This window comes from Ranitomeya variabilis, chromosome 5 (genome assembly GCF_051348905.1).
Source record: "Ranitomeya variabilis isolate aRanVar5 chromosome 5, aRanVar5.hap1, whole genome shotgun sequence".
Lineage (NCBI taxonomy): Eukaryota > Metazoa > Chordata > Amphibia > Anura > Dendrobatidae > Ranitomeya > Ranitomeya variabilis.
This window is the reverse complement of record NC_135236.1, coordinates 35,902,534-35,921,641: the sequence shown is the minus strand read 5'-3', so window position 1 is coordinate 35,921,641 and position 19,108 is coordinate 35,902,534. Positions and strand designations below refer to the sequence as shown.

The window sequence follows — 19,108 nt, the reverse complement described above, 5'->3', positions numbered from 1 at the left end:
TACAGGGTACAGTTACGTAGTAAATGCAGTGGTGAACATACCAGGCACGGACTGGGGCCAAAATTCAGCCCTGGCAATTGAAGTCACACAGGCCAATGTTGTCCCCATCCCCAAGCACCAGATGGGATATATTACTAATATTACCCTGGATGGAGGAAAGGAAGATTTTCTACAAGACCAAATATTTCTAATGATACCCGTGGCTGCTTGGGTAAGTGACGGAGTCAGCAACTGTGTGCTCCATCACAACTTTTAACAGTATGGGTATCTTGAGAACACCGATTGTGTTAACAATGTAGCAGATAAGGTGGCCCAAGATCGGACAGGCCCTTCTGGCATTTGCCAGAATTGCCAGATGGCCAGTCCGGCCCTGGAACATACCATTGGTGAAACCTGTGCCAAGAGATTAGGGGACTCACTTACACTTCCGAAGCAGGTGAAATTGTTCCTTATGAGGAGCTACTGGACAGCAAAGGGTCTAAATATTGTTCCTGCACAGGGGCCTCTTCTGTCTCTGTCCGCTTCTGTGTAAATGTATTACATGTGAGGAAGCCAGTTTTCTCATTTTGACACATTTCCCTTAACTTTACATTCTTATTGCATATCTGAAAATTTTCCACAGTTTTTAATTGAAATTTTGATGAAAATCTCAATGAAACCGAAAATTTGCATTCACATGAAACCTCACCTGCTGACTTTTTCCCTTGAGAGACCACAGCTGAGAAATCCTTTACCATGACATCTGAGTAATGTAATTTCTAGAGACCTTTGATTTACATGAATTGTTCCATAGAGAATCCATTAATCCTTAACTCTTCTGTCTGATGTTGACATAAAGATAAATCTCCCTTAAAAATACTTACAATAAGGCAAGAGTAGGACTAAGGAGTTAATATGAAACCCTTGAGTACAGTGAGATTTTGTATAAAAAGAGGATGTAAAGAAGAAGTAAGGTGGCGACACACTCCACGAGAATCCACATTGTATGCTTTAGACAACTTAGGTGGCTTCTTCTTTGGCCAACTGAATTTTATCCACCACCATAAATATCCTCTTTTCAAGTTATACATCCATATATAATATAAAGCATTCCTACTTCTAAAGTAAATCATACACTTAATCATATAACCAAGATCTTATGGTCAGATTATTGAAAACTATTCCCAATCCAAAGTACTTGGCCTCAGCTGTCATTCAATGGAAGTCACACTGATGGAAGAGACGACCAACAATGTCTTTAATGAGTAATATTCTTGCTAGAAAACAGGAACCCACTTTTATTTCCAAAATTAATAGATTGTGTAGTTTGGGGCACATCATTGACTCCTTTCTCAACTGAATTATTGAATTCCAAGACAAGTCAATGATCAATGATGGTCAATGATATGGAAACTTTCGGCCAACTCTGAGCATCGGAGGTTGCCTCAACTGAACAATTACATTGAAATGTTCTTCTGCAAGGCTTCTTTGATAGGTTGGAAGGTTTCAATAAATTTGGAATTGTCATAGACCAAATCTACTCATTATTATTTCCTTTTCACCTTGCCACAGATTATCACCTAACGTCCTTCACGGAGAAACCACCCAGGACCACCTGCTCAATGTAAGTAGGAAGATATAAAGAAATATAGGAGTCTGGAAGAGAAGAAAACCATGTTAGGCAGAAATGAATCAAATTGTTTTATGACTCATTAGCTACTTGTCCCATTCTGATGCCACGTATAGAAGGAGTAAATGAACTTGCCAAATGAAATCATGGTGGTCAGGTTTCACCGAGCCCTATACTACATGACCATATCCTACCTAATTCTCTACTGCAATGGACAGACATGTAGACTGGACATCTCAGAGCTTCATGGATTCTCACAGCCAGGAAATATTACGCTAGGAGTTGTGCTTCCTCTTCACCTTGCCACAAATTATCACCTAACATCCTTCACGGAGAAACCACCCAGGACCACCTGCTCAATGTAAGTAGGAATTTGGTGTAGCTTTGTGATGCAGGTCTGAATATGCTTATTTTTTCAGGAGTTTTAAGCTTGTCTCTTGATGTACATGATGGAAATTAAGAAAGGTATGTAGATTTATGTTAACTTGAGATAAAATGCTTATAATTGTACTTACTAATTATTTAAAAAAAATCAGCAAAATGTGGTCTCATTTGTGCCAATCATATACTCAGTCCATGCTGCAGACTATTTGTCGATTATTAATTTCTACATCACTGCAAATTATTACAAATTTATATTTCTCTGGTGGGTTTAATTGGTTTTAGATGAAGTAGGAAGAGAATAGTTGTTCATCTTTATACTTTGGGAAGTTATACTTTGCTAGGGCCTACATTTGCCCCATTCAATTCGACGATATCCTTCAACGCCACAGATCATTCTTTGTATTCTAGAGAATGACTCGAAGTTACGACCAAAAATGTCAATGAGGCTTATATAGGCTTTCTTTTATTCATTCATTTTGCCTATTAAAAATCTAAATATCTATATGTTTCCTTTAATTTGACTTTAACAACCTCTGTACCATTTCTGCTTTCCTAATGATGCCATTATTCAGATCCATGAGCATAAGGCTCAAAGCTGACATTGATATTTAGGATATCAAATCCAACAAGTCAAGGGTTACTTGCCAAATTTACCCACAATAAAGATCCCATGGCCTAAAGTTGGTGAATGTCACTGCTATATAACAGTATAATTGAAGTGAATGGGCTTAAAGTGTATGGCAAAGTACTATTCACAATAAATTAGGACATTTCGATATTTTGAGTTGTGCTTTTCAGGATTGTGTTACCTTGCAAGATCAATTGTGCCCTTATCTTGCCCTTTGCTGCAATCTAGCAATGTCATATGGTGATCTTTGGCTACAAGACCTGTGCTGCAGTCATGGTCCACTATCATGCACAAGATAAGAATAATATGTGTCAAGAGCTCACCATGTCACAGAGTCCAAGATACTGAGAAGACTGGTGGGTGCTAGAACCATGGTGAGGAGCACAGCTTGCAAAACGAAAAACACAGGTCATTCTTCCGCACGGCCATCCGGTAATAAAACCAAATTCTTTATTGGTAATGGTCTAAAACAAGGTGGATCCATCAATAAAATAGAAACTGTAGCATGTTTGGCAGCAAAGCCCTTAGTCGTGCACAAGACACATGGGACCAAGGTCAACACTGACAGTAGACATTTCATTAAAATGTAGATCGTTTAGCTACATGAAAAGTTAGTATCTATGCTACCATCACTATCAAATCTCCTGTGCATGAAACTTTCAATATAATTGGGGTAAAAAATAACCTTCACGAAGATCCTTTATGAAGGCTAGAATCAGCATGTGTAGCTAGGTCTTCCTCATGCACATTGGTAAATATCCCCTGGACACCTGCTGATTTTTAACACTGACAGGTATGGGGAATACTAATATAAAGTCCAAACTGTTTATTTATATTTTTATAATATTAATTTTTGTGACATTAGAACCCATATAGAGCAAGGCGGCAAGGTTTGTCATCTAACCTCTTTACTCCGGATGCTCTACTTGCTCACATAATCCAATTGTTTATTTCCTTTTTTTGTTTTTAGGCAAGGTAAAGGTTACTTAAGGGGTCATAATTATCCACTGACATCAACTAGGGCATTTTATAGCCTTGCAGTACCAAAAAGAACCAGATACTCGCTACTGGACTAACTCCATTCCTGCACATCATTGTCCTTGTCCTCTGCCAGTCTTCTTGCTTCCTCTTCTGCGGTATATGTCACAAAACTGCCACAGCCAATCATTGATTCGCTGCAGCGCTAGAGTTTTTCTGGAGAAAACTACCAGAAAGAGCTGAGATTCGTTTTCCTCCATCTCATATGGAGTGACACCGCTGCAGCCAGTCATTGGCAGCTGGTTGGCTGAAGCGGTCATGTGACATTAAACTCCAGAAGGTAAAGTGAGAAAACCAGCAAGGTTCATGAGCAGTGACATAGTGGTATGGAAGGGCATTCAAGAGCTAAGTAACTTATTATTTTTTTCAGACCACGTTGACCCTTTTTTTTAAAAAAAAAAGCAAACAATGGAGAACCCCTTGAGCCAACAATAAAGGAAAAATGAAAAAAAAAATAGACTGTCTAGTTTTTGCTTCTGCCATGTACAGATTGCCTCAAATAACGTGTTCAATGTATAATAGTTATGAATGATGAGACGAGATGAGCGAACCTTTCAAGGTTTGGTTCGGATTCGCCAAACGGACCTCTGTTTGCTGAACTTTTCAATGAACATACCAAAATCCCATTAGATTCAATGGGAGGGAAAACCAAATGCATAGACAAAACCTTAAGTGGTGACAAAAAGCTTCCCAAACAGCTAAAATTAGGGGCCAGGAAAAGAAAAGTGCATCAATTGACCACAGTAGAAATTTACAAATGGTACAGCAGCAGTCAGCCATGGTCCATGCATGAGGTATGAGGTCTGGGCCAGCATTTACAGCTTGAAATTGAAATTTCCATGAGGACCTGGTAATTAAGGGAGTGGTGTAAGCCTTCTTAGCTGGAAGCTCTCATACCTCAAGCAACATCTACAAATTTTTTTTATTCCAACCACACTCAGATGACACAAACATCAGTTTCATACAGTAATATTGGTAGAAAAAAGCAAGGAAAGTAACACAGATAGTTGACTGAAAGTAAGTGCAGGCCTGCCTGTCTGGGAGCCCTACTTTCATGGGCAACCCACCAGATGCCACCAGAGGGAACTTGGAGTCTGCACATTTCAAAAAATATTTGTCACACACCACGAAAGTGGCATCAATTTCCACAGAGTAGAAATATTATAATATGCTTCTACTACAGGCATCCCACCAGATGGAGACCCAAGTTGGAGTCACGACATTTCAAAAAATTGTTTGTAACATCAGCAGCAGTAGCCACAGCAGTCACAGAAGACACCAAAAAGGTGTCATAGTCTGCAATAATGCGAGATCAATTCATGACATTAAAAACGACACCATCGCCTAATCTGCCCAATGTAACTGGGATGCAAAAGTCATTGGAGATCCAAGACTTTTTCATTTTAATGAAAGTTAGGTGGTCTACACATTGAGGGGAAAACCATATGTGCTTCTACGTCAGGACACCACCAGCAGCGCTGAAGATAACGCTGGCTGCTGGGTATGACAAAACCACAAAAGGCATGACAGGCGAGCTCAGGCGAATCTTCCATTTTTGAAGATCAAAATGTGAAAGGGTCCAAACCCCCAATGGCATTAATATTAAGCTGCAGATAATCCTGCACCATCCACTCCAGTCATTCACAAGTCTTCCAGTCGTAGACTTGTACTCTGTTCTGCTGGTGCATTAACTGGTCTAAAAAATGTGTGGCATACAATTTTCCTGCTTTGGTAGAGATACTCTGTCTGGCACCTTTTTATGCTTATTTATGTTAGTAAAATTGATTTTATGGCTAAATATACTCTTTGACCTCATGCTGCTTTAATTATGCTGAATGGGGCTTGCTGTGTTCCTTTCAGTAACAGTTTGTCTGGCATCCTGAGCCCCCCTGGATCGCCGTAAGCCACCCTCCTATGGCACCCTCCTGAGTGACCACAGTCCGGAAATTTGAGATATTGTTATTGTGACACCCCAGGTAACCGGTTGTTACAGTGGTATTGCCTTCCTCCCTGGGAGGGTGATGCCATGCTTGGAAGCGAGGAAGGATCCCTTTAACAGGAATCACAAACATGCAACATGTTCTTACTCCAGGCCAGGAGGGGGAGCTCTGATCCAGTTTGTGGGTGGCTCCCCTATATATATTCTGGCTGGAGGAAAAGTCAGTCAGTTGGTCTCTGAGAGACAGTCTGTCAGAGAGTCTGAGAGAAGAAAGAAGGGGCTGTGCAGACGATCTGCAGTTTCTGTGAGGAAAGCAGGGGCCATGCAGGCAGAGTTCTGCAGCTCCTGGAAAGGAGAGAAAGGAACAGAACAAGTTGTAGAGAGCGTGAAGGAGGAAGAGAAGCAAAGGAGAGTGAAGAGCTGGAGGGAAGCTTCGACTGAGCTTCCTCCATGCTTAAGCGCAGATACCGGTAGATGGAAGACCAAGGTTGTGGGGGTAACTTCATGCCCCACAGCAGAAACTGGCGGACAGCAGATTTCAAGTCTTCTGTCCAACACTCACCCCTGAAGGCACAGTAACACATAGAGCCTGGTGACATTTGAGAGACACTGTAAAAAGGCTCGCATTACCTGCCATGTGGGTAGTGTCCTACCTAGAGGGGGACAGAGAAGTGAGGACCTTGTGTGAGGCCTAAAGCAGCAAGGGACTACAAACCAGCGTGTAGTGGAAGGCTTCCAACCCCACCTGGTTAGGGGGATTCCTGAGACTCTTCCAAGTCGGCGGGACCATACCAGTACCTGTGATCCAGTATCCTGGACTGTGGCTGCCTTGCACCAGTAAAAAGGGAAAGAGACTTCCACCTTGTGTCCTCTACTTCTTTCTGGCACTGCACCATCTTCATCTACACACCGGGAGCCCTGGGGACCCAGCTTCACCTGTGGGAAGCCATACCATCCCTGCTGCCATAACATCACCCCAATGGACCCCTTTAAGCAGCGTCGGTCATCCCTGACCGAATACCACAGGTGGTGTCACGAACAAACTTTATTCTTTATTTAACAATCCCTTTAAAGACCTTTCCCTTTTACTTGGATGTCCAGGGCCACGGACCGGGTCACTGTCACCGTGACGCATCCCTTTGAGAACTGACCCGGTACCGAGTACCCCACAGTCCTGGCGGGCACTCCATTATCCCTTCTACATCCTTCTCTGGTTGCACCTCTTCCTTGGGATCACCACCTCCTCACGCAGGCTATTTAAAGTCTGCTCCAGCATGTAGATGACCGGAATAGTGATGCTTATGATGGCATTGTCAGCGCAAACCATCTTAGTAGCCATTTTTAAACTGTGCAAAAGGGTGCAGAGGTTCTTCACGTTCTTCACCTGTGCCAGTGTAAGCAGGTTGCGGGATGCAGTGAAAGAAAGAAGGCAGAGCAAGGGTTGACAAATAGCAGTTTTAATTTAACGGGGGTTATCTCTTTGCAGGGAGGTGCAGGGTTAAATGGGGAGAATAACAGTCCAATTGTAAAGGATATGCAGAGTTAAGGAACAATGAATCATATAACGGCAGTTCTTGTAAATCACTTAATGTGGCAGTAGTTCCCCAGGCTGTGAATTCTGATGGGATATCAATAGCACCAACAACGGCTGGCGCGGTACTTGTACAAGAAGATTCAGCTGGTAACGGTGGTCCGTCTTCTGGTGGTAGCAGTCGGTGTCTGGTACATTCTGCTGAGCCCCTAGTCCATGGACATATGCAGCTGGAGCAAACAAGGCCGCAGCACAATCAGAATCTCCCGTGGGTGGGAAGGTATATGCTGGTAAGGTGAGTGTTGCAAAATTCTGTCTACTACTCGGTTCTCTCTTTGTGGCACGTGCGCTGTACTCACGGTCAAGATGCACATGGCACCTCAATCTCTGCCAGCTATTGGGCGCACTGCACTTCTCTCTCTGTGCTGCGCGCTGCCTGTTCCCGCGAAGTATGTAGTGACGATAACAGCTGGTGCAACATTTCTCCAAAAAGGTCCTGTAGGCAACGGTCGGGCGACGAGGGCAGTAGTGAACTCTGCCATGGCTGTTAGGCTCTAGTGCGACGCTTAGCTGAACAGGGCTCCCGGCTTTCCTTATTACTGAGTTGGGCTGCAGCAGCGTCCCAACATCGGATAAGTCGCATGTCTTTGCGGCCTGGCTGCGCACCCCTCAGAGCCCGCTGCACACGCTCCTTGCCTCTGTCAGCGCTGGCGGGAAAGTGCCACGAAACTGAATGTGCTTTTACTTATAACCGCACCCCCATCTGGGTCAGGGAACCAGTCCAGGCCATTTTGCCTTCCCTCGAACAACATGGGAGTTAGCCTCAGCAGTTCCGGATCTGGTCTGGCACAGGTACTCGCAGTCCGATCTTCCTCCTTAGGGCTCATTTCCACATGTGAGGCACACGTCCGTATCTCGCATGTGGAAACCAAGCTCTGGTGCCGGCACTCCAGAGCGGAGCGTGCGGCTCCATGTGTTCCTATGCGGCCGCACACTCCGCTCCCAAGTGCCGGCACCAGAGCTTGGTTTCCACATGTGAGACACGGACGTGTTTCTCGCAAATGGATTCAAGCCCTTACACCCACTCCGCAAGCGTGATTTGCACCATGTCCTTACTGCATTGGCACGGGCTATGTCAAAAGGACATACTCCAACAGGACTCGACACTGCTACCACCGTTGCTGCAAAATGAGTAGAGTGGAATTCCACTGTGTTATAACATCACAAATTTAACAATTAACCGGAAGGCCGAAAGACCTAATTGAACCTCATGGCTGCACTCCAATAATAAGCCTAAAGATTTTTAAGTAGAAATCTGGCCTTCTGATTTGCCACTGAAACACAGTTTTAGCATAATTTGGTGAAGCAAATGGGACTTCCCTACAGTTCTTGCACAATCTTTTGAAATTTTGAGCTCTTTCTACTGCTTTGAGTCCATACACCATGTAAATGCTTACGTTGTCCCAAAGATTTATGTAGCTGGTGTATCAACATGATTAATTAATTGTTGTCTTGCATTTTAGGTTTCATTTTGAGAGCTATCAACAGCTGCAGGCCATGATGTATGCCATAGAGGAGATCAACAAAGACCCAGATACTCTGCACAATGTCACACTGGGCTTTAAAGCTTATGATTCCTGTGATGTTCTGCATCTGGACTTAGGAAGCTCATTGCAAGTGTTAACAGGAACCCAATTAGCCATCCCCAACTACAGATGTACCCCAGAAATTCCTCTCACTGCAGTTATTGGTCCGGCCGTCTCTACTCATTCGATTCTCCTCGCACATATTCTGGGGCTCTATAGGTATCCACAGGTAACACCTTCATTTATCAACTCTGATAATATAGAGATACAACTTTTCAAGCAAATCTCAACAAAACTAAAGTATTATAGCAGTTATATATTTGTACATAGGGAGCAGTATTATAGTAGTTATATTCTTGTACATAGGGGCAGTATTACAGTAGTTATATTCTTGTACATAGGGGCAGTATTATAGTAGTTATATTCTTGTACATAGGGAGCAGTATTATAGTAGTTATATCTTTGTACATAGGGGGCAGTATTATAGTAGTTATATTCTTGTACATAGGGGCAGTATTATAGTAGTTATATTCTTGTACATAGGGGCAGTATTATAGTAGTTATATTCTTGTACATAGGGAGCAGTATTATAGTAGTTATATCTTTGTACATAGGGGCAGTATTATAGCAGTTCCATTCTTGTACATAGGAGGCAGTATTATAGTAGTTATATTCTTGTACATAGGGGCAGTATTACAGTAGTTATATTCTTGTACATAGGAGCAGTATTATAGTAGTTATAATCTTGTATATAGAGAGGCAGTATTATAGTAGTTATATTCATGTACATAGGGGGCAGTATTATAATAGTTATATTCTTGTACATAGGAGCAGTATTATAGTAGTTATATTCTTGTACATAGGGGCAGTATTATAGTAGTTATATTCTTGTACATAGGGGCAGTATTACACTAGTTTTATTCTTGTACATAGGGAGCAGTATTATAGTAGTTATATTCTTGCACATAGGAGCAGTATTATAGTAGTTATATTCTTGTACATAGGGGCAGTATTATAGTAGTTATATTCTTGTACATAGGGGCAGTATTATAGTAGTTATATTCTTGTACATAGGGGGCAGTATTATAGTAGTTATATTCTTGTACATAGGGGTAGTATAATAGTAGTTATATTCTTGTACATAGGGACAGTATTATAGTAGTTATATTCTTGTACATAGGAACAATATTATAGTAGTTATATTCTTGTGCAATAGTGGCAGTATTATAATAGTTATATTTTTGTACATAGGAGCAGTATTATAGTAGCTATATTGTTGTACATAGGAGCAGTATTATAGTAGTTATATTCTTGTACATAGGGGCAGTATTATAGTAGTTATATTCTTGTACATAGGAGTAGTATTATAGTAGTTATATTCTTGTACATAGGGGCAGTATTATAGTAGTTATATTCTTGTACATAGGGATCAGTATTATAGTAGTTATATTCTAGCACATAGGGGCAGTATTATAGTAGTTATATTCTTGTACATAGGAGTAGTATTATAGTAGTTATATTCTGGTACATAGGGGCAGTATTATTGTAGTTATATTCTTGTACATAGGGGCAGTATTATAGTAGTTATATTCTTGTATATAGGAGCAGTATTATAGTAGTTATATTCTTGTACATAGGAGCAGTATTATAGTAGTTACATTCTTGTACATAGGGATCAGTATTATAGTAGTTATATTCTAGCACATAGAGGCAGTACTGATGTAGTTACAGTGGAAACTAGAAGTTAACATCCAGTATGTAAAAAGATACATCTACATGTTGTTCTCAATATCTGACATGAAATCAGAATAAACCTTTCCTGTTTTAGGTCAACTAGGATTACCATAATTATTAATATTTGCCAAATGCCAGAATAATGAGAGAATGTTTTAAGGCATTTTTATTAATTACTGCAAAGTTTACAGACATTTCATTAGTATTTAGTACCATTGCCCTTAAACTGAATGACTTGGGTCACACGTTTCGGATGTCCTTCCACAAGCTTCTCATAATAGTTGGTCAGAATTTGGACCTATTCCTCCTGACAACAGTGGTGTAACTATCCAGGTCTGTAGGCCGCCTTGCTCGCACCGGCCTTTTCAGCTTTGCTCATAAATTTCCAATAGGATTGAGATCACGGCTTTGTAATGGCCGCTCCAAACATTAACTTTTTTATCCTTAAGCCACTTTGTTACCATTTTCGCAGTATACTTTCGGTCATTGTCCATTTGGAAGACCCATTTCCTCCCAAGTTTTAACCTCCTGGCTGATGTCTTGAGATGTTGCTTCAGTATTGCCACATAATCTTCATTTCTCATGATGCCATCTATTTTGGAAAGTGCACCAGTTTCTCTTGCAGCAAAATAACTCCACAACATGATGCTGCCACCCCCGTGTTTCACAGTGGGGATGGTGTTCTTAGGCTTCTAAGCTTCTCCCTTTTTCCTCCAAATGTAACGATGGTCATTATACCAAAAAGTTCAATTTTAATTTCATGAGACCACAGGACAAGTATCCAAAAATTACAGTCTTTCTTCCTGTTTGCATTTGCCAACATTAGTTTGGGGGTTTTTTATGTTTCTTTTTGAGTAATGGCTTCTTTCTGGCAGAGTGGCCTTTCAGCCCATCTTGATACAGCACTCATTTCATTGTGGATATTGACACAATCTTACCTGATTCCGCCATCATCTTCACAAGGTCTTTTGCTTTTGTCCTTGGGTTGATATGCACATGTCGGACCAAAGCACATTCATCTCTGGGACACAGAACCCATCTCCTTCCTGAGCAGTATGATGGCAGGACATTCCCATCTTGTTTGTACTTGAATATAATTGTCTGTACAGATGAACAAGGCACCTTCAGGTACCTTTAAATTGTACCCAAAGATGAGCCAGACTTGTGAAAGTCCACTATTCTCTTCCTGATATCTTGGCTGATTTTTCTAGACTTTCCCAAGATGCTACACAAAGAAGCAGTGTGTTTCAGGTGTGTATTAAAATACATCCACAGGTGTGTTTCTCTGTCTGAAGTCAGATGTTGTCCAAAAAAGCCTATCAGAAGCTCCAAACACAAGACATCATCATACGGGCAGTCCAGAATTGTTTAAATTAAATGAAAAACGTGTGCACTGCCTTTATTCTTATGGTGCTCAGGTAGGTTCCAACACCATGACAATATAAAATAAAACCTGGTTTTATTTTATACAGAATTGTTTAAAGGCATAGTAATCTTAGTGTATGTAAACTTTTGACTCTGCAGTAAGTAATAAAAATGCCTTAAAACATTCTCTCTCTCATTATTCTGACAATTGGCAAATATTAATAATTGTGGTAATCCTAATTTACCTAAAACGAGAAAGGTTTATTCTGATCTCATGTCAGATATTGAGAACAACATGCAAATGTGTCTTTTTACATAGTGTATGTAAACTTCTAGTTTCAGCTGTATATTTTTGTACGTAGGAGCAGTATTATAGCTATATTATTATATGTTAGGAGCAGTATTATAGTAGTTATATTCTTTTACATAAGGAGCAGTTTTATAGTAGTTATAGTTTTAGTACGCAACTTTTGTCATCTTTTTCATCTTTGTTTGTTTGTTTTTTCTTAACAGATCAGTCACTATTCAACAAGCCATCAACTGAGTGATCATAAAAAGTTTCCTTCTTTCTTTAGGACTGTTCCAAGTGATGCTTTCCAATCTTTGGGACTAGCTAAACTGGTCTTGCATTTTGGCTGGACCTGGGTTGGTTTATTGGCTATGGATAATGATTATGGTCAACAAGGAATTCAGATGGTCAGACAGGAGATAATAAAAGGTGGAGCATGTGTGGCTTTTGCAGAGAACATCATGATGAATCAGCCAGACCGCAATGCTCCTCGAATTGTGAAGGTGATAAAGGAGTCTAATGTCAAAGTAATCATTATCTTCTCCACAGATGTTGATCTTGTTCCAGTTCTAGAAGAGATGCTGAGACAAAACATCACAAACAAAACCTTTGTAGCCAGTGAAGCTTGGTCTACCTCTAGCTTTCACTCTATTGAGAAATTTTCAAGGCTCCTATCTGGCACCATTGGCCTAGCTTTTTACAGTGGAAGTATTCCTGGACTTGGCAGGTTCCTGAAAGCAGTTCACCCAAACTCATCTTTGGAAAAAGACTGGATAAAAATATTTTGGGAACAAGCTTTTAATTGCAAGTTTCCCCTTGGAAGTAACATGACTAATGTTTCAAATACCATTCTAAATGATTGCACAGGTCAAGAGAACCTGGAAAACATCAAGAGTAGCTTTACTGATGTCTCCAACTTACGAACAACATACAATGTCTACACAGCAGTCCATGTTGTTGCAAAAGCATTGGAAGATCTGAATAACTGTGGTCTGATGCAAGGTCCATTGTCACAATACAGATGTCCAGATATTTATCTACTGCACACTTGGCAGGTAATTCTCATAGTGTACACATCTCTAATGCTTGTCCGACCTTCTTTCTTGGTTAGAGGTGTAACTTGCTGCTCATGGAAAACAGTGACAATTTTGGAAAACACCTTAACCAGAAATGAACAAATTTGTTTGAAGTAAATTTAACTCACCTTGAATTTTACAAAAAAAAAATTCTCCAGAATTATTTTTTTTTCCAGCTCAGTCCTTTTGAGTTTATGTTAATTGTGCTGTAGAAAGTAAAATATTGGGGAAAAAATACTCACTTCATGTCTTGTTCCACTGTAGCCTGCTGCCCAAAGCTCCCATGTCTTCTTCTATTATTTTAACTTGGTCATGAAAGCATGCCTCACTTGTCATGGCACGTGTTGTTCAAGGTACTTACCAGACCTAGTGTGACACATTTCATAAAGCGATGAGGTCCTAACATTGGTACGTTTGAGGTCTATTCGCTCTGGTGCAAAGTCAAGATTGCCAAAGAAGATATGAGAGACTAGGACACACATGATATCGAGGTGGCAGCTGGTAACTCGTGATGTGAATATAATTATTATGCTCTAGCATCTAGAGAAACCCCAGGACATAATAAAAAGAAAAATGCTCAGCTCACCCCGTTATGTCCAGGTTCCTTGGCTGGTCATCGGCGCACGGAGCTGCCCTGGTTCCGACAGTATAGAAATCCAATCCCAGTGCAAGGAATGAATCCTACCTCTTTCAACCTACATGGTCTTAATCGTGGATTGAGTCCGTGTAGGATGAAACATGTAGGATTCATTCCTTGCACTGGGATTTCTCATATATGCATATCTGTGCTTTTTAATATGATGATAAATAAACGCCAAGTTTTAAGAATCATATCTCTTTTGGTCATTGGATGCAACATTTCTTGCAGACCAGAACAAAATAAGGAACATTCAATTTCCATTAAATAACTTTGATGCAAATCAAATTTCCCTGACAATTTCGAGCGTTCTGCTGAATTGAAAATTTTGCAGATTTACTAATTTCTTCCCTTCATCAATCATGAGCCATTTATAATACTTGTGCTATCTTATGTTGAAAAATGACCGATCTGCCTCCTCAGACCAGGTATCATGAGAAACAGCAACCTCTGCATCCATATAGATTTACTCTTGATACTGGTAAATATGTAATTATGTAGACACGTAAGCAAAATCTATCTTACAGTATTGAGCATTTTTCTTGTTTTTCCACATATTGAAGCTCCTTTATTATATGAAGAACGTGAGGTTAAAACTAAGTGGTGGAAGAGAACTTTATTTTGATGAGAATGGAGATCCCCCTGCTGTCTATGACATTGTGAACTGGCAGCTGACCCCAGAAGGCTCCATACAACAGGTCAAGGTTGGCAGTTATGACACTGCAGCATCCACTAATCAGTTTTTCACCATTAACACAAGTTTGTTGCTGTGGGCGACTGAGGATCATCAGGTAAGAGAAACGATAGTAAGTGCAGAGTCCATCTATCTATCTATTTACCTTGTACAGTGGGAAAAAAATTATTTAGTCAGCCATCAATTGTGCAAGTTCTCCCACTTAAGAAGATGAGAGAGGCCTGTAATTGACATCACAGGTAGACCACAACTATGAGAGTCAAAATGAGAAAATAAATCCAGAAAATCACCTTGTCTGATTTGGCAAGATTTGTTTTGCAAATTATGGTGGAAAATAAGTACTTGGTCATTAACAAAACTTCATCTCAATATTTTATTATATATGCTTTGCTGGCAATGACAGGGGTCAAATGTTTTCTGTAAGTCTTCACAAGGTTGGCACACACTGTTGTTGGTATGTTGGCCCATTCCTCCATGCAGATCTCTAGATCTTTAGAGCAGTGATGTTTTGGGCCTGTCGCTGGGCAACATGGACTTTCAACTCCCTCCAAAGGTTTTCTATGGGATTGAGATCAGTAGACTGCCTAGTCCACTCCAGTACCTTCATATGCTTCTTAAAAATCCACTCCTTCATTCCCCTGATGGTGTGCTTGGGATCATTATCATTCTGAAAGACCCATCCACATTTCATCTTCAATGCCCTTGCTGATGGAAGGAGGTTTGCACTCAAAATCTCACTATGCATGGCGGCATTCATTCTTTCATGTACACAGATCAGTCATCCTGGTCCCTTTGCAGAGAAACAGCCCCAAAGCATGATGCTGCCACCCCCATGCTTCACAGTAGGTATGGTGTTCTTTGGATGCAACTCATCATTCTGTCTCCTCCAAACATGATGAGTTTTGTTTCTACCAAACAGTTCTACTTTGGTTCCATCAGACCATATGACATTCTCCCATTACTCTTCTGGATAATCCAAATGCTCTCTGAGCAAACTTTAGATGGGCCCGGACATGTACTGGCTATAGCAGGGGGACACGTCTGGCATTGAGGATCTGAGTTCCTGGTGGCGTAGTGTGTTACTGATGGTAGCCTTTGTTACGGTGGTCCCAGCTTTATGCAGGTCATTCACTAGGTCCCCCTGTGTGGTTCTGGGATTTTTACTCACTGTTCTTGTGCTCATTTTGACCCCACGGGGAGAGATTTTGCATGGAGCCCCAGATCGAGGGAGATTATCAGTGGTCTTGTAAGTCTTCCATTTTCTTAATATTGCTCCCACAGTTGATTTCATCACACCAAGCTGCTTACTTATTGCAGATTAATTCTTCCCAGCCTGGTGCAGGGCTATAATTTTGTTTCTGGTGTCCTTCGACAGTTCTTTGGTCTTCACCATAGTGGAGTTTGGTATAGCTGTGGTCTACCTATGATGTCAATTACAGGCCTCTCTCATCTTTTTATCTTTTAAGTGAGTGGGAGAACTTGCACAATTGGTGACTGACTAAATACTTTTTTCCCCACTTTATCTCTAAAGGTCCCTTTGTCAGTTTGTAGCCAGAGCTGTCCATATGGATTTTGGAAAGCAGCTAGAAGCGGACAACCTGCATGCTGCTTTGAGTGTGTCCCTTGCCCTCATGGAGCAATCACTAATAGCACAAGTAAGTTATTAGCTACATTGTTTCCCCATGTCTAGGCAAAAGGCAACTATAGATTATAGAATCTCGACAAATTAGTATGTCCAAAATGAAAATTTATCAAATTCTCTGAAAATCACACACTTGGTAAGGCTTAGTTTACAATAATAGAGTGCTTTCCTTACAGCACTACATTGTGGTTTCTGACATAATCCCTCAAAAATTGGATTCTGACAGCCCGATGGAGTCATTCAATGAAGCTGACAAAATCACTGTCTGGCCACCTAACAGTATTCATGTTTTTAGATTTGTAGACCGTGTTTTGTTCACGTCTGGAAAAGATGAATACTGCCAGGATGGAGGCCAGACAGTGACTTTTTTGGCTTAGTTTAAGGGAATGGTCACATTGGAGCTCTCTCGGTATTCCTGTCTGAATTAAGCTCTTCAATGATTGCAGCAGAAACCCCATACTGCTTAGTGGAAAGCAGTCTATAAAACTGAATCTAGCATAAATTGTAATTTTCCACCTCTTCATAGAAAATATTAACTTGACTAGCCACATTGTGTACTACTATTATTTAATACTAACATTAGCTACTGTTCTTTAATCAAATTAGATTGTCATTTGATATCACGTTTAAATAATGTTGCTTATCCTACCTTACAGATTCCATTGATTGCATTAAGTGTCCGTTTGATCAATGGCCCAATAATGAAAAATCCACCTGCATTCCCAAGTCTATAGAATACCTCTCTTTTGAAGATCCACTTGGAACTTCTGTAACCGCTATCAGCGTGCTATCTTCTCTGGCCCCTGATTTTATTTTGAGACTTTTTTTTCAATATAAATCCAGTCCAGTTGTTAAAGCCAACAATTACTCTCTTAGTTGTCTCCTTTTAATATCTTTGTCCTTCTGTTTTCTCTCTTCATTGGCTTTCATCGGATATCCCCAACCAGAAAAATGCTTGCTCCGTCAAGCCACATTTGGTATGGTCTTTGCTCTTTGTATCTCCTGCATCTTAGCTAAAACAGTCATGGTTGTTTTAGCATTTATGGCCACCAAACCAGGTAGCAATCTACGGAAGTGGGCAACACCTCAAATCTCCTGCATGATAGTTTTCATCGGATTCTTGTTACAGTTTGTAATTTGTCTATCTTGGTTACTCCTTGCACCTCCATTCCCACAGTACAGCACCCATACTCAATCTATGGTCATCATAGTTGAATGCAATGAAGGTTCTTCCATCGCCTTCTGGACCATGTTGGGTTATCTCTTCTTTCTTGCCACCATTAGTTTCATTGTCGCCTTCCTGTCTCGAAGACTTCCTGATAGCTTCAATGAAGCACAATACATCACGTTCAGCATGTTATCCTTCCTCAGTGTCTGGATATCTTATATCCCAGCCTCTCTCAGTGCACAGGGAAAGTACACAGTTGCTATGGAAACCTTTGCCATTTTGGCCTCTAGTTGGGCGTTGGTGATCTGCATGTTTCTACCCAAATGTTTTATCATACTGTTCAGGCCAAATTTAAACTCCAAAATTAATATCATGAAAAAGGACAGATATTAAATCGTAAAACAAGACTTTTTAAATATTTTTTGTAAATGTTTTAAGTTAAGTAAACTAAAAAATTGTAAAAATTTATAAATGTCAACATTAGGGATGAGTGAGCACTAAAATGCTCGGATGCTCGTTACTTGAACTGAGCAATTTCTAATGCTGGTATGATCAAATCCAAGCATATTTCCGGCAGACCCTACAAAGAGGTCTGGGGGCAGTGAAAATGTTGAAATGGATGGAAAAAGTGCTTAATGGAAGGAGAATAACATGGGGAAGACCCCAAAAATATCTCTGATTCCCAGATCACTACTGAGAACAATGGTGTCATATGTTTGCTCCACTTTAAAGACTGACAATAAAACATTCAAAATCGACATTGTAAAATGATGTAAAAAATAATAATAATTGAAGTAACCAATATTTTAAATTTTTATAAAAGAATTGGAAATTTCAGTGTTATTTATGAAGGAAGAAAGAACTGCCAAAAAATAGTTTGAAGAGGGACTCAGATACACCCTGTATTATACATAAAGAAGGGCCTTATACACTTTTCTAATTGTCATGTAGTGGATCTCCTGGACTTATAAATGCTATGTAATCAGTAAAAAAGTCTGCCAAAAGTCACAAACAGGGTCATCCATAGACCATTGAAGGCAAAAACTGGAGTGCCTCATTGAAATATTAAGAATGTATAGTTGATTTACTACGACACTCACAAAGGCTCTTCATAAAGTGGAAAGCCAGGAAAAAATTATAAGGAGGGTCATCCAGTCATCCATAGACCCTTCAAGGCAACAATTTGAGGATCTCATTAAAACATTAAGAAAGTGTAGTTGATGCACTCCTACACTCATAAAATCTCTTCACAAAGTGTAAACCCAAGAAAAAATGTTAAGTCATCCATAGACCCTTGAAGCCAACAACTGTAGGTCCTCATTGAAATATTGAAGATCAAAAGCACTTTATGCTCTGTTATCATCTGGTGGTGTGGAAAAGCTACTTTTAATCAGGATGAGTCTGTCAGCATTTTCTGTTTACAAGCAAAAGCGCCTGTCTGTTCTGACCCTCCCCCGGCAGCAGTAAAAACCCGTTCACACAAGATGCTAGCAGCAGGGCAGCACAACACCTACAAGGCATAGAGGGATAGCTAATGTCAGTTGTCTAGCTTTGAGACTTAATAGTTGAATGTCACAGAGGAACTTTTCTCTCATTGTCAAAACTACCTGACCAACAGAGCCTGGATGATGTGAGAGTGTCATATAATTGGCCCACACCTTTGAAAGTGTACACAGGCCTCTACTGCACCTGATGTGTGACTCGCTCACCTTTTCTCCTTGGCTGGGCAAGGAAGCATTCCCCTACCACTAGATTTGTCCGATGGGTATATTTTCAACATATTTTCCA

The 19,108-nt window shown here is 40.4% G+C and overlaps 1 protein-coding gene across 1 annotated transcript in view; it reads left to right on the top strand.

Moving 5' to 3' along the window:
* LOC143774813 (extracellular calcium-sensing receptor-like) overlaps positions 1 to 17,713 on the top strand; it is a 49,164-nt gene extending 31,451 nt beyond the window's left edge. Inside the window, exons 3-10 of the mRNA XM_077262582.1 lie at positions 1,552 to 1,603; positions 3,487 to 3,511; positions 3,592 to 3,596; positions 8,653 to 8,944; positions 12,328 to 13,158; positions 14,380 to 14,607; positions 16,042 to 16,165; positions 16,809 to 17,713. Coding sequence (XP_077118697.1) covers positions 1,552 to 1,603; positions 3,487 to 3,511; positions 3,592 to 3,596; positions 8,653 to 8,944; positions 12,328 to 13,158; positions 14,380 to 14,607; positions 16,042 to 16,165; positions 16,809 to 17,713 — 2,462 coding nt within the window. The remainder of the gene's footprint in view (positions 1 to 1,551; positions 1,604 to 3,486; positions 3,512 to 3,591; positions 3,597 to 8,652; positions 8,945 to 12,327; positions 13,159 to 14,379; positions 14,608 to 16,041; positions 16,166 to 16,808) is intronic.
* Positions 17,714 to 19,108: the final 1,395 nt, after the last annotated feature.